This window comes from Littorina saxatilis, linkage group LG9 (genome assembly GCF_037325665.1).
Source record: "Littorina saxatilis isolate snail1 linkage group LG9, US_GU_Lsax_2.0, whole genome shotgun sequence".
In the NCBI taxonomy this organism is placed as follows: domain Eukaryota; kingdom Metazoa; phylum Mollusca; class Gastropoda; order Littorinimorpha; family Littorinidae; genus Littorina; species Littorina saxatilis.
In genome coordinates this window covers 58,590,703-58,603,166 of record NC_090253.1, presented here as the reverse complement: position 1 = coordinate 58,603,166, position 12,464 = coordinate 58,590,703, and the positions used below count along the sequence as shown (strand labels likewise).

At 43.7% G+C, this 12,464-nt stretch overlaps 2 protein-coding genes across 3 annotated transcripts in view; both read right to left on the bottom strand.

Moving 5' to 3' along the window:
* Nucleotides 1-5,536, bottom strand: part of LOC138976613 (sacsin-like) — a 30,293-nt gene extending 24,757 nt beyond the window's left edge. For both annotated transcript variants that reach the window (XM_070349480.1, XM_070349479.1), the window contains exons 1-2: nt 3,947-5,536; nt 2,051-2,686 (exon numbers count right to left, since the gene is read on the bottom strand). In XM_070349480.1, the coding sequence (XP_070205581.1) occupies nt 2,051-2,686; nt 3,947-5,527 (2,217 nt within the window). In that variant the 5' untranslated portion in view covers nt 5,528-5,536. The remainder of the gene's footprint in view (nt 1-2,050; nt 2,687-3,946) is intronic.
* A 41-nt stretch (nt 5,537-5,577) lies between these two features.
* The window catches only part of LOC138977295 (sacsin-like), a 36,254-nt gene continuing 29,367 nt past the window's right edge, over nt 5,578-12,464 (bottom strand). Inside the window, exons 12-14 of the mRNA XM_070350195.1 lie at nt 7,213-8,823; nt 6,002-6,762; nt 5,578-5,589 (exon numbers count right to left, since the gene is read on the bottom strand). Coding sequence (XP_070206296.1) covers nt 5,578-5,589; nt 6,002-6,762; nt 7,213-8,823 — 2,384 coding nt within the window. The remainder of the gene's footprint in view (nt 5,590-6,001; nt 6,763-7,212; nt 8,824-12,464) is intronic.

The window sequence follows — 12,464 nt, the reverse complement described above, 5'->3', positions numbered from 1 at the left end:
GTGTTACTATAATTTTCTACATACTACTGGCATTTTGTCAGTGAACACTGGTTTTTTACGTGTTGAGAACGTAAAAGGAACATATTTTGAGTGAAGGCTCGAGGGAGGTGGAGAGTTTATACATAAACAGGCGTCTGAAACTTATACTTTTGTTGACTCTATTTAATTGTATGCCTGCGAGAGTGGATCGTGGTGTGGTTAGTTAATTAGTAGTAATTAACCGGTTCATAATCACCTTGAGTGATACATTGAAACGTGACAGTCAGTGACAAGCTTTTCTTAATTATAGAAAAACAGCTGTTGCACTAGCCCATCGGTATCTGAGCTGGGTATATTGGGTATATTATGTATATAATTATGTGTGTGTGTGTGTGTGTGTGTGTGTGTGTGTGTGTGTGTGTGCGTGTGTGTGTGTGTGTGCGAGAGTGTGTGTGTTAGTGTGTGTGTTTATGTGTGAGTGCGCGCACGCTTGAGCGCGCGCGTGTGTGTGTGTTTGTGTGTGTGTGTGAAAAAAGAAGTTGTGTGCCCCCCCCTCCCCCCAGACAAACACACCCACGGACGTTTGCTCTAGCTTTAAGCATGGAAAGCATAAAACTCGTGTAGCACGTGGAGTTTCAACCCTTTGCTCTGGGACGCCCCTCTAACGCAAACCAGTGCCACGCCCATGATTGGGAAGTGGGCGGAGAGTGGATGTGCGTATTCTTACTGAAGAAGCCACAAAAACCCTTGTCACTTCCTGCATATCTCTTACCAGTTCGCTCCCTTGCCCATCGTAAGCAAGCTTACGATGCCCCCCCCCTGTAGTTTTCCACTGACCAATTATCTAATCATAATTTTTATTTTAAAAAAAATTTTTTTTTACATTGGATGGGTCGGACAGTGGATAAACTCATATTTAAGACACACTTTATGACTGAAACAAGCTGGGTTTTTGTTATGTTAGTTATAGAAATGCATTATTAGGCACACAAAAAAAAAAGTCTGTTAACGGTAACATAGGCCAAAAAAATAGGGTCGGTAGGTCGGGACTTTTTTTAATTTTTTTTTCCCTAAAACATATTTTTAAGTTATTTTGCCAAAAAAACAAAGCCCCTTTTTTTCAAATTTTTTTTTTTCAAATTTTTTTTACCAAATGCCAAACAAAAGTCTAGGGTCGCGCGAAAAAATAGGGTCAGTCAGGATACCGTAAACAGAATTTTTTTTTGGGGGGGGGCCTTAGGCATGAAACGTCCAACTTTGAAATTTGGGTGGGGGTATTCAGGTGACAATAACTTTTTTGTTTATCAGCAAAACTCTATAAAACTTTGCTATGTTATGTAAAATGAATGCCCAAACAGACTAGTTAGCAGCATATCTAAAATAAACTGAACACAAAAAAATTTCTTCTGTGTGTTTGTCACGTGTTCCAAAAAATGGGCGTACAAATTTCAACAAAAATCATGTTGTCACCCCCATAAAAAATTTACCTTTAAAGATAGCACAATTCTCTTTGCAAATATGAAAAGCTTATTCATTTTCCTTTCATTTGATATATAACTTTCTATATTTCATTTAGAATATGACCCCAGATAGCCACTCGGCAAGTAGGCACCAACAGCACTGTAAAATATGCCCTAAAACCCCCGAACTGGTAAGAGATATTGTCTCGTTTAGACTATTGTAATGCCCTGTTGATTGGATGTCCTTCGTTAGTTATCCAACCTCTCGCAAAGGCGCCGTCCCGACTGTGTGAGAGGAAAAAAAGAAGGTCTCCGTCACATGTCGTCGTGCTGAGTTGTCGGCCGTCTTCCCGGCAACGTCTATATTAGGTCAAATCGATCGGACGCTGTATAACATACACATCGCGGTACACAAAAGCGGAGCCTAACTCTTCACAACATTTCAAAATCCTGACAGAGTTAATTCCGAAAAACGTACATTACAAAGTCTTGACAGTAAAAATAATCCTAACAAAATCTTATTAAATGACTGTGACAAAATACCATCTCTGTTGTCAAACTTCCAGTTATTAGAATACTATCCGCGGAAAAGCCAGCAAGTAACAGCCTACCTGACGAGTCATGTAACAGACCCAGTTGAAGCCGGCAGTCTCCCTCTTCAGCGTCTCTCTGGCCGCCTCCACGTCTTTCTCTGCCTGTCGCAGCCACCGCTCTCCCTCCTCGGGCTGGGGGTTTGCACAAGAACTGGCAGAAGGTTCCCAGAAGTCGTACCTCTCGTATCTGTCGTTAGAGCTGAAGCTTTCGCTCCAGATGTAATGAGCCTGGGCTCGTGACGACAGGTGAGTAAAGAAATCATCAAAGCTGCTTCCACCAGAGTCTCCATCCCTAAAATCCATTCGTCTAAATCTGCTTCCTGGAAAGTTTCCTCTGCTGAAGAGACCCTTGCCACGTGACACGTAATGCTGTATTCCCTGCACAACTTTTGTGCAAAACTCCCTTTTGTCTGGGTTCTTGTCCGGATGCCACCTGAGAAACAATCGCTTGACGATTCGCTTACGGCTTTTGTCGTCGAGCATGGAACTCCATAGCTGCCGCAGCTGACGTCGAATGTCTTTCAGCACCGCCTTCAGGTCGTCACTGGCCCCGGGCTGGCTGAAGGCGGCAGGGGGAGGGGTCGTGTCTCCAGTGAAAGGAGCGACGGCTGTGGGAGTTCGTCTGATGAACTTGTACAACTCACTCGCTTTCACCTGTACACACAGCAATCACAGTTGGGAATTTGAGCGCCAGAGAATACCATGTTTGTGCCTACGCGCTAATGTCATGCTTCCATTACGTGAGAAGTGGAACACAAAAGAGTGGATTGATCAGCAAGGGGGAAGGCTTTCTTTTCTTTTCTTTATTTGGTGTTTAACGTCGTTTTCAACCACGAAGGTTATATCGCGACGAGGGAAAGGGGGAGATGGGATAGGGGAAAGGGGGGAGATGGGATAGAGCCACTTGTTAAGTGTTTCTTGTTCACAAAAGCACTAATCAAAAAATTGCTCCAGGGGCTTGCAACGTAGTACAATATATGACCTTACTGGGAGAATGCAAGTTTCCAGTACAAAGGACTAAACATTTCTTACATACTGCTTGACTAAAATCTTTACAAACATTGACTATATTCTATACAAGAACCACTTAACAAGGGTTAAAGGAGAAACAGAATCCGTTAGTCGCCTCATACGACATGCGGGGTGCAGAGAAATAAGGATGTGGAAAAGAAGACTTTTGGTAAGTGAAATAAAGGTGATGGATCCAGTCAGGTAGAAATAAGACAACAAGAAAAGAATTGGAAAACTGCAGGGAATAGTAGGGAGAGTTTTCTTGGAAGGAAATATAGGTGAAAGGACTGGTAAGGCAGAAATAAGACAAAAGAAGAGAAGAAACAGAACCGTTAGTCGCCTCTTACGACATGCTGGGTAGCATCGGGTAAATTCTTTCTAGTCCCAACCAATATGGGACTCCCCCTAACCCGCGGGGGGTAGGGGGAAGGCTACAATTATTAACTTTGTACATGTATCACGAAGAGCATTTAGCCTTGAGCTTTGGTGTGTGTCCAACTGGAGGGATAGCCTTACCCCATGTGAATCTCTGGCCAAATATGATATGGTGAGCCCAATCGTTAAAGCACGAAAGACTGCATTGAAATTCTCTTACAATACAATAAAATAAGATTCTAAAATGACAAGTCAACATTATCTAAAATCATTTTGCACCCAAGCATATCAGTTGTTGGCAAATTAAGTGTATAACATCTGGTACTTAAAATGACCTGCAACATTAGATTACTCTTCCAACAAACTGTAAATTATATGCTGGCAAAGTTCTTGATTCCTTTCAATAAATACTTTTACATACGCACACAACGTCTCAGTTCTGCTTCTTTAGTAGCCTGTAACACAACAAATGATTATGTCTGTTCATGTACATTACTCTTGGAACCTATCTCTTAAAGACAAACGTACCTCTCTTGGCTCCTCGTCCTCTCCAACGTCTATGACGTAGCGAAGCAGCAGCAGCCTTGTTCTGACGTAATTGGCAACGCTAGGTTCTTTTAGTTCCTTCACCTTGGCAAAGATGTAGACTGGCCTCGAGCCACCAATATCACTGCCCTTGGTGTTATCTGTATCGTCGTCAGTGTCTTCTGTATCATTGTCAGTGTCGTCTGTATCACTGCCCGGGGTGTCCAGGATGGGGTCGTGCAGCTCGTGGGCCACGTACTCTGACGGCTTGAACTCATACACGTCCTGGTCCAGCATAATGTGCATGTCCTCGGGAACAAAGGAGCCAGGGGGAGGGTACGCTGTGCTCGTGGTCACGGAATGTGTCAAGCTGTAAGGAATTATGCCTGCATCATCCATTTTCTCTGTCGCAGAGGACAAGTCACCTGATAAGCAGTAATCAAGAACTGCAGGAAACTCGTATCCGACTGCCCATTGAACAGCTTTATGCACAAAGGACATGAACTTTCCGTGCTTCCCTTGGTCCATGCCTACCTGCTGACGGGAGTCGATGTACAAAGTCACCTTTTTCACTGATCCATGGCTGGCGGCGTCGCCATCTTTTGCTTCTCGCATCACAAATAACTGTCTGTCTTCTGTTGTGTTCTGCAGCTCATGTCCATCGTAGAAGAGTACCGTTTTCAGATTTGTAACTTTGAGAACCATGAGTTCCCTCAATGATTTTTCTATCTTCTTCTCGTCATCCTCTGTGAAAGTTTGACCCTTCTTAACCCGCTGGTGCTGCACCAGGCGCTTGACCACGACTGCAAACTGTGTTGACCTCAGGAGGTCAGCAACAATACGTGTTTCAGAGTCTCCTTTTGCCAGAGATTTGCATGACTCCATCGGCATCTCTCTCACAACTTCGTGCCACTCTTTCATTCTGTACGGCTCTGGGAGCAAAACGGTTTCTTGATAAAACTCATGGCCTTTGAGGTCAAGTCGACGGAAACCTACAAACACGGCAAGCTCTTTGATAGGCTTCTTCAATCGCCTCTGTTGGCTGTAGTTGACTTCCAGGATCAAATGTCGCGAGTCAATTAGTCTTGTCTGTGGAATCTGTTCCGTTGTCATCATGCTGATGTCTTCTCCGGGGAGAAACAGTTGAGGCTTTGACAGAGAGTCCTTATCATCACCTCGTTTCAAAAGACTGAATAAACTGTGAACAGCGGCAGCAACCACTTTCAGGTCATTGGGGTTGAGAACCTCTCCATGAGACATGCTGTGCAGTCTCTCCAAAGCCATAGCATAATGATCCAGAACGACCGTTTCACACACTCCAAGTCTTCGAAATAGGTCAAAATATTTTCCCAGTGTTTCTGGAGCCCCCGTAACAAGACCCTCCACAATCTGCTCTGGAAGAATTGTGATGACAACTTGATCTGGTGAGTACATGGCTTTCTTTTTTCTATCAATTATGATAGCAACATCCCGCAGTTGCTCCAGCGTATCATTAGGCTCTTGCTCCAAATGTTTGTAGATATCCTCCATGATATTTTCCAGAGATGTCAGTTTCAAGTCGTCAAAATCGTTTAGGACAGACATGTCACCCTTGACTTTCGTGCTGAGTGACTGACACACGTTCTTCACATGTCTCACAACCAGGTCTACACAGGGTTGTGGGCTGAACCCAACCCACTCATGCATGTAACGTTCCCAGTAATCGAAGCGTGAAGGATCCGCGTCACGAGACAAGAGGCACGAGCTTGACCATCCAAGGTACTGCTTGTCAGGCGACAGGCCTTCAGAGAATGATATCAGCGGGGTAGGTGCATGGAACAACTGGTGAATGGCACGAAGTAGTTCACCGTTGAGTACTTCATGATATGACATGGGCTTAAGAAATTTGACACCTTTCAACTGCTTAAGAAATATTTCGCCTCGGAGTTTTTTTGACTTTTTCAGGCACTTTACTAGTTCATGAGATTGCTGTTTTAGCTTGGAAGAGACTGATTTTTGTCCTGCTTCTGCGACCTGTTTGACAAAGGTAAGAAACAAATCTTCTGATACCTCACTGACCATGCCTGCACTCTCCAAGAACAACTTCCACTCGTTATCATCGTATGGAGGTGGAGGGGGAGGGAACCGTTCCTGTGACATCATCACCTTGAACACCTTGCAGTAGGGGCTGAAGAACTGTAAGGCAGTGGTGAGAGTTCCGTCCATCCCCTTGATGAACGGTGTCCGACGCAGTGTTTCGAGCAGAGGTGTGCCGTCTGTCCAGTTGAGAAGGTCTTTGATGTACTCCATGTGCCTGGGAATGGCCTCTACTGGAAGAGATGGAACTGTTGGCAATAGATGCTGAGTGTAGAACTCTTCCTCGTCAGGGGTGTTTATCTTAAGCAGTTTGAACAGCTCCAACAGCCGGTGATTTATTTTCACCAGAGATATGCCTTTGTTGACGGACCATTCACGCAAACCATCTTGAGGAACTCCATCTGGAAGACAGAGCAGAGTCCTTTCGTTTTCAACAGCTATGAAGGTACCGTCAGGTCTTTCAAAAAAGGGCAACAGGCGTAGTTTTGGAGCAAATGCACGACAATCTAACTTTGTGTAAAAGAAATCCAGAATGGCTTCAGCTTTCTTACTCGACAGAGTGTGTCCACGAACAGATGAGCTGATGAGGGCTGTGAGGAGACCTTGTGGATTTGTAACTGATGCCACGATTTGAGTGGCCAAGCCCTGAGGTGCTACCATTGTTATGTCGAGTTTGTGCAGCAGAAGTTCGTCAAGAGTGCGGTTGATAAAGTGATTTTCGTCAATGCTATGTCTTTGTTCTTCTGGTGATAACGGTAATGGAATGTGGGTTACATGGTTTTTATTTTGGATAGGAAACATGTAGATTGTGCTGTCCTTCACTGCTGGAATGACACTCCATTGCTCCAACAAACGAACATCATTGCGTTCTTCGTCTGTTTTTAATCTGTCCAAAAATTTCCAGAGACGACAAATCCATTGAGCCATATGAAACTCTTTACGCTGTAAAGGTATCTCTTTCAACAACAGAATCTGTCCACAACCAAAGACAGACTGATCTAAGGTCTGAGGCAAGTTCTTAGCTAGCGTTACAATGTCAAGTTGCCTCAGATAGTCAGGACACGGATTCAATGAGCTCAGGCTCAACAACGACAGCAAAGCTTTATGCAAGAAGACCTCACCGGAGCCTGGCAGAAGATCATGAAATTTCGAAACGATAGTGGGATCCTGAGAAGTGAAACAATGCAGCTGACCCGACATCCTCAAGCTGAGAGGGAGACCTTCCAGGTCCATGTCTTTTTTCTGTATGAAGCGCAGAACATCACGCACACTGTCGACAGTTTTGAAACCAGTGTCCTCGACAGGCTCAGGGAGGTCTTTCAGGGTGCAACTGTCTGAATCATCGCTGTGACAGGACTGCAGAAAATCTATCACTGTTTCCTCATCCACAGCTTTAACACTCTGCACTGAACTATTGATGAATGCATCGTGGAGTTTGAAAGGACTTTCAATAATGTTCATGTTTAAATTCATCAGTACTTGTTTCAGTACGTGTTTCAGACCTGAACGAGCAGAAGGATGTCTCAAAAAGTACCCAGGGAAACCCTCAGATTTAACAGCTGGTACCCATAGCAGGCGATCCAGATCTGTTCGCACCACAGGGAACACGCCCTCCTCCCTCTCAGCAAGCAGCTTGTAGAACGACGTCATCAAACACTTCCAAAAATGATCAACTTCCATCTCGACATCTGGGAAGAAGTCACAATAATGTTTCAGTTTGTTCTGCAAGTCCTTGCAGTCCAAGAGACTGCCATGTTTCTGTGATTGCTTGACAACGTCCTGCAGTCTCCTTGTCTTTCTCCTCTTTCTGTTGGATCCACTCTCGCTCTGTACGAGGCTAGTTTCACTGTATGTCTGTGCACTAGCTGTGCTTAACGAAGACTCTTCTCTAGAAAAGCACAACCGCCTGACCTCGTGAAGAGCAGTGACGTAAGCAGGTACGATGACGCTGTGAGCCAGCAGCTGGTTCCATGACGTCAGTTTGTGTTCAGGCCGGATGTCGATGTTACGTCGTGTCTCGTGATCCAGCGCAAAGCGACCGTTAACGTGCACTGGCAGGCCTGTGGTGACTGGGATGGGCAGCATGCAGAAGGCCTGAAATCTTCCCTGGTTCCGAGATGACGCAGACTCTTGCCTATCCTCTTGACGTTGACTTGTTGCACCATCTCCCCTGCTGTGCGTTGTGCTGATGCTGCCCGGTCTGAATGCTTTTTTGGCGTAGGAGGACCCAACAGCAAGAGACGGCGCTGGACGTTTAACATCCTCCTTTGTCAGGGACAAGCAAAGAGCAACTCCTCCTAGAGGAAGCAAATTATGCTTTTGTACTAACTCTGCATGCTGTAATTTTGCTGGCAAAGTCTCTGTGTTGGACAAACCAAACCTGTGGACAACCAACCAGTCCTCTGTTGACTGGTCATTGTGACAAAGACGGCAGTGTACAGCGACCTCTTTGGAGGAAAAATCAGTAAGTCCAGATAAGGAACCTTCCCTTTTCAGCTTTTTGGATTCCTGCTTCACGTGTTCGTAGAACTCTTGCTGTCTTTCGGTGTTGTTCTCGTCTGTACTGAGCTGCGTTTCGTAGTCCAGTTCAACTGTTCCGTCTGCCTTTACCGTGTACACTCCGATCTTCTTGACGTTGTTCAGGAAGAGAAGACACTCGCCCATGGTTGACCGAAAGTCTTGCAGAAGGTCGTTCACTTCCTCCATGGTCGCTGCTGGCTGTCTGATTTTGGTCTTGCTTGCTTTGTCTTCCGTCCTGAGCGGTAATCTGAACACTGTTCCTGACTGCGCCTCTGTGCTTGTTGCTGCAATGTATTTCAAGGTGTTTCAAGGCACAGTCCTTGTCGCGTGAGCCTTCATGTAAACCACAACAGATCTGTCCAGGCTTTTGCGTGTAATAAGAACATCCCTCCACATGGACTGATAAAGAAAATCAGTCTGTGCAAAGGGAAATTTTGTTCTCATCAACTTTGTAAAACGTTCCTATAGTATACAAGGAGGCAGTGGTTTATATTTGTGTCGAGGGATATTCTTGTCACATGCAAGTTCAGGGCAGATCCGAGGTGGGGTACACGATCGCTTACCCGAGAAGGAATGTATCATTAAGTAGGGTGGATCTACCATTTTTCCACATCAAGTAAAAAATGTCGACAGAAAAAGACATTTTCCGAAAATAACTATCAGGATTCTTAAGCGTTGTGGAAGAGTTGCGACCCAGTTGTCACATCCCCTTGAACCACAGTAAAACATGAATAGCCCTTTCCAAATTTTGAACTATGGTGCTTCTACTTCTCCTACCGCCTACCAAGTTGACAAACAGCTTGCTTCTATTCTACGCCCGAGAAAAGGTTAAAAAAAAAGATAAAACATTTTTAAAACAAAATTCATATGTAAGTTCAAGGACTGAGAACTAAAACAAAAAGGAAACGATAACCCCTTTTTAATGAGATGACAGAATAAACTTGAGTATGGGATTAAAGTTTTGCAGAAGAATCACAACTTAATAAATAAGCAAGATTGAAAAGAAAACATATTCAAATTTCGAGCTTAAATACCCTGTTTCAATAAGTTATTTATCAATGGAGTCTAATTTGGTTAAATTTGGACAACACTTTGGCGGAAGACCCATTTTAAATAGTACTTCTTGTACCCAAGGTTAGACTCAAGCCTTAAGAGGGGCTTAAACCTCAGTGCACAATCAATGAATGTTCTTAAAAAAGTCAGACGCATAAAGTGAAATGTATACCTTTAGTCAATCTGTCAAACTCACAGAATGAAACAGAATGCACTGCATTCCTTCACCAAGACAATAGCTTCGCCGATACCCAGCGACCGAAAAATCGCCGACATATTCACGTGAAAAGCCTACAGAAATGCGAGCTGCGGCCTGCTGATTAGTTGAAGTGACAAGCCGGTATAGCGCAGTAGCGCTTGCGCATAACAGGAAAGCGCACATTTTTTAAATTTGTTTTAACTTTCTGAACTGGTTTTAATAATGTGGTGAATGAGAGAAATCTGTATTGACATTGTGTGACTGTGTCAATAGAATTATAACTTCTAGCGTCTGTATTGCGTCGTAGGCTGTTATCGTAGGTATGACGTAGGTATGACGTAGGTTTCAGGGTTTCGTCATTTCACAGACAGGGGTGTCAGCTTGTGTCTATTGGTTACGTCCAAACACTGTACATAAAGAAGACGTGGAACTTGCGAAGAAAATGCGAAAAAGTGTTTGTGGGTTATCGTCCCTAGTCACATGCTGGCGGCGAAAACAAAATGGCCGATCGCGTGCGAGGCGGTGGTGATTTTTGCTCGGCTCTTGGTTGCAAGAACGCCCGTTACAAACAGAGCTGCTTCGGGAAAACTTTCCACAAGTTCCCTAAAGAAGAAAAAAGGTGGGTTGTGCAGTGATTATTTCATCAGGTTTACCTTCTTCAGAATGAGAATGCAATGGCTCGAGTCAACTATCTCAGTAGACTAGATCTACAGCGTCAGCGAGTACTTACGACTGTGAGTCAGTGTGAGTCAGCAGTCAGTACAAAACAACAGTTTACACTTGATGACAAACTACCCGTGGGCATATTTGCTGAATCCTTTATCAAACCTTGCTTACGGGAAAACTACAGTACAAAGGTACATCACTCATCCGTTTTGCGTTTAGGCAGAGCGTTAGATTTAGAATGGATGCCATTTCACAAGCTGACAAGGCGATTCCTTTCAATCATAATCATGCCCGTGTGATCAGATTGTCAATGATTGTGATCATAATTACGTACGTACACAATGAAATAACACAATTTTGCAAAGCATGTTTTTATCTTCTCCTGTTTGTACTGGTGTATCCGTAAGCGATTTTGGGCTGGGGGTGTTTCTTGGGCAAGCTAGAATTTTTCGGTTTCGAAGACAAGTCGGAACTCTATTGTTGGCCCTAAATCCTCTCTCTCAGTGACCATTGTGATTTATATATAATTTTTTTCTTTCTTCTTGCAGACTGAAGATCTGATTTAGCTTTTTTTGTCTTTCCTTTTTGCTTAGTTTAACAATAACACAGTTGTTTTTATTGTCAAACTAGGTGCAGAATATGGATGCAATTCACAAGGCGAGAGGATTTTGAAAAGCTGCAGCCAGCTGATGTTCAAGGCCTCAAGCTTTGTACTGAGCACTTTGAGGCCAACCAGTACAACAATCCTGCAGAGAGGGGATCACTTGTGTGGAATGCTGTCCCAACATTGTTTGCAGTGCCAAATCCACCACCGAAGGTTAGTTATTTATTGGGTTTAGGTTGTTGCAAACCAAAGAAGCACACTATTAAATGCAGGTTAAGTAATGACAAGTTTGAGGCTGATGTAAGAATTGAAAAAAACAGCATCGTTCCCATCAAATAATGCCTGTTTGCATTTAGCGCAAAAAAATGATAAGGCCAACCAAAAAAAGTAGTTTCTTATTTTGGATCGACGTCTTGATTATGATGATATGATGAATTTATTTTGCCGAAAAACAGCCCCAAGTGGCAAAAAAAGTATAGGGTCGGCGTCAACAACAAAAAAGTTGTATGTTTCTGCATGGTCACCCGACCCTACCTATGTTTTCCCGACGACCCTAGACTTTTATTTTTGCATTTTCAAAAATAAAAGGGGTATTCGAAAATCGATTGTTTTCCTGTTTTTCGACAAAATAAGTTAAAAAGATGGTTTAAAAAAAAAAAAGGTTATAAAAAAAATCTCCACCTTTAGTCATGTTAGGCCACAAAAAAGTCTGTTTAAGGTAACATAGGCTGCCCAAAAATAGGGTCGGTAGGTCGGCTTTTTATTTTTGTATTTTAGCCATCTAAATATTTTAATTTTATTTTAATTTTATTTTTTAATGCCCCAAAAAAGTCTAGGGCCGGTGGGAAAAAAAAGGTCGGTCCGGATACCGTAAACAGATTATATTTTGTTTTGCCTTACCAGAAACATACACTTTTTTGTGTGGCCTAAGACCAATGCCATGAAATTGGGAGAATTGTTTCATTGTGACTGGGTGTTGGTTTTAAGCTGTGCTTTAAAGTTGAGTTTGTCAGTTAAAGAGCTGTGCATTTGCAGGTTGCTTGTGGGAGGAAGCCACCACCGCAAAGGGTAGCTACAAATGAAGCCAGCACTGACCTGTCGCCTGATGCACAAATTGTTCAACCAGGTAAGAGATTTTTAACCATGATCAAAGAACACCCTGACATCAAACATTTTTTAAACCCATCCATTACATAGTTGATAATTGCTGTATAGGGTGACGAGCGCTGTGGCGGGGTGGTAAGACGTCGGCCTCCTAATTGGAAGGTCGAGGGTTCGAATCCCAGTCGCGGCCGCCTGGTGGGTTAAGTGTGGAGATTTTTCCAATCTCCCAGGTCAACTTATGTGCAGACCTGCAGACTTATCCCCCTTCATGTGTACACGCAAGCACAAGACCATGTACG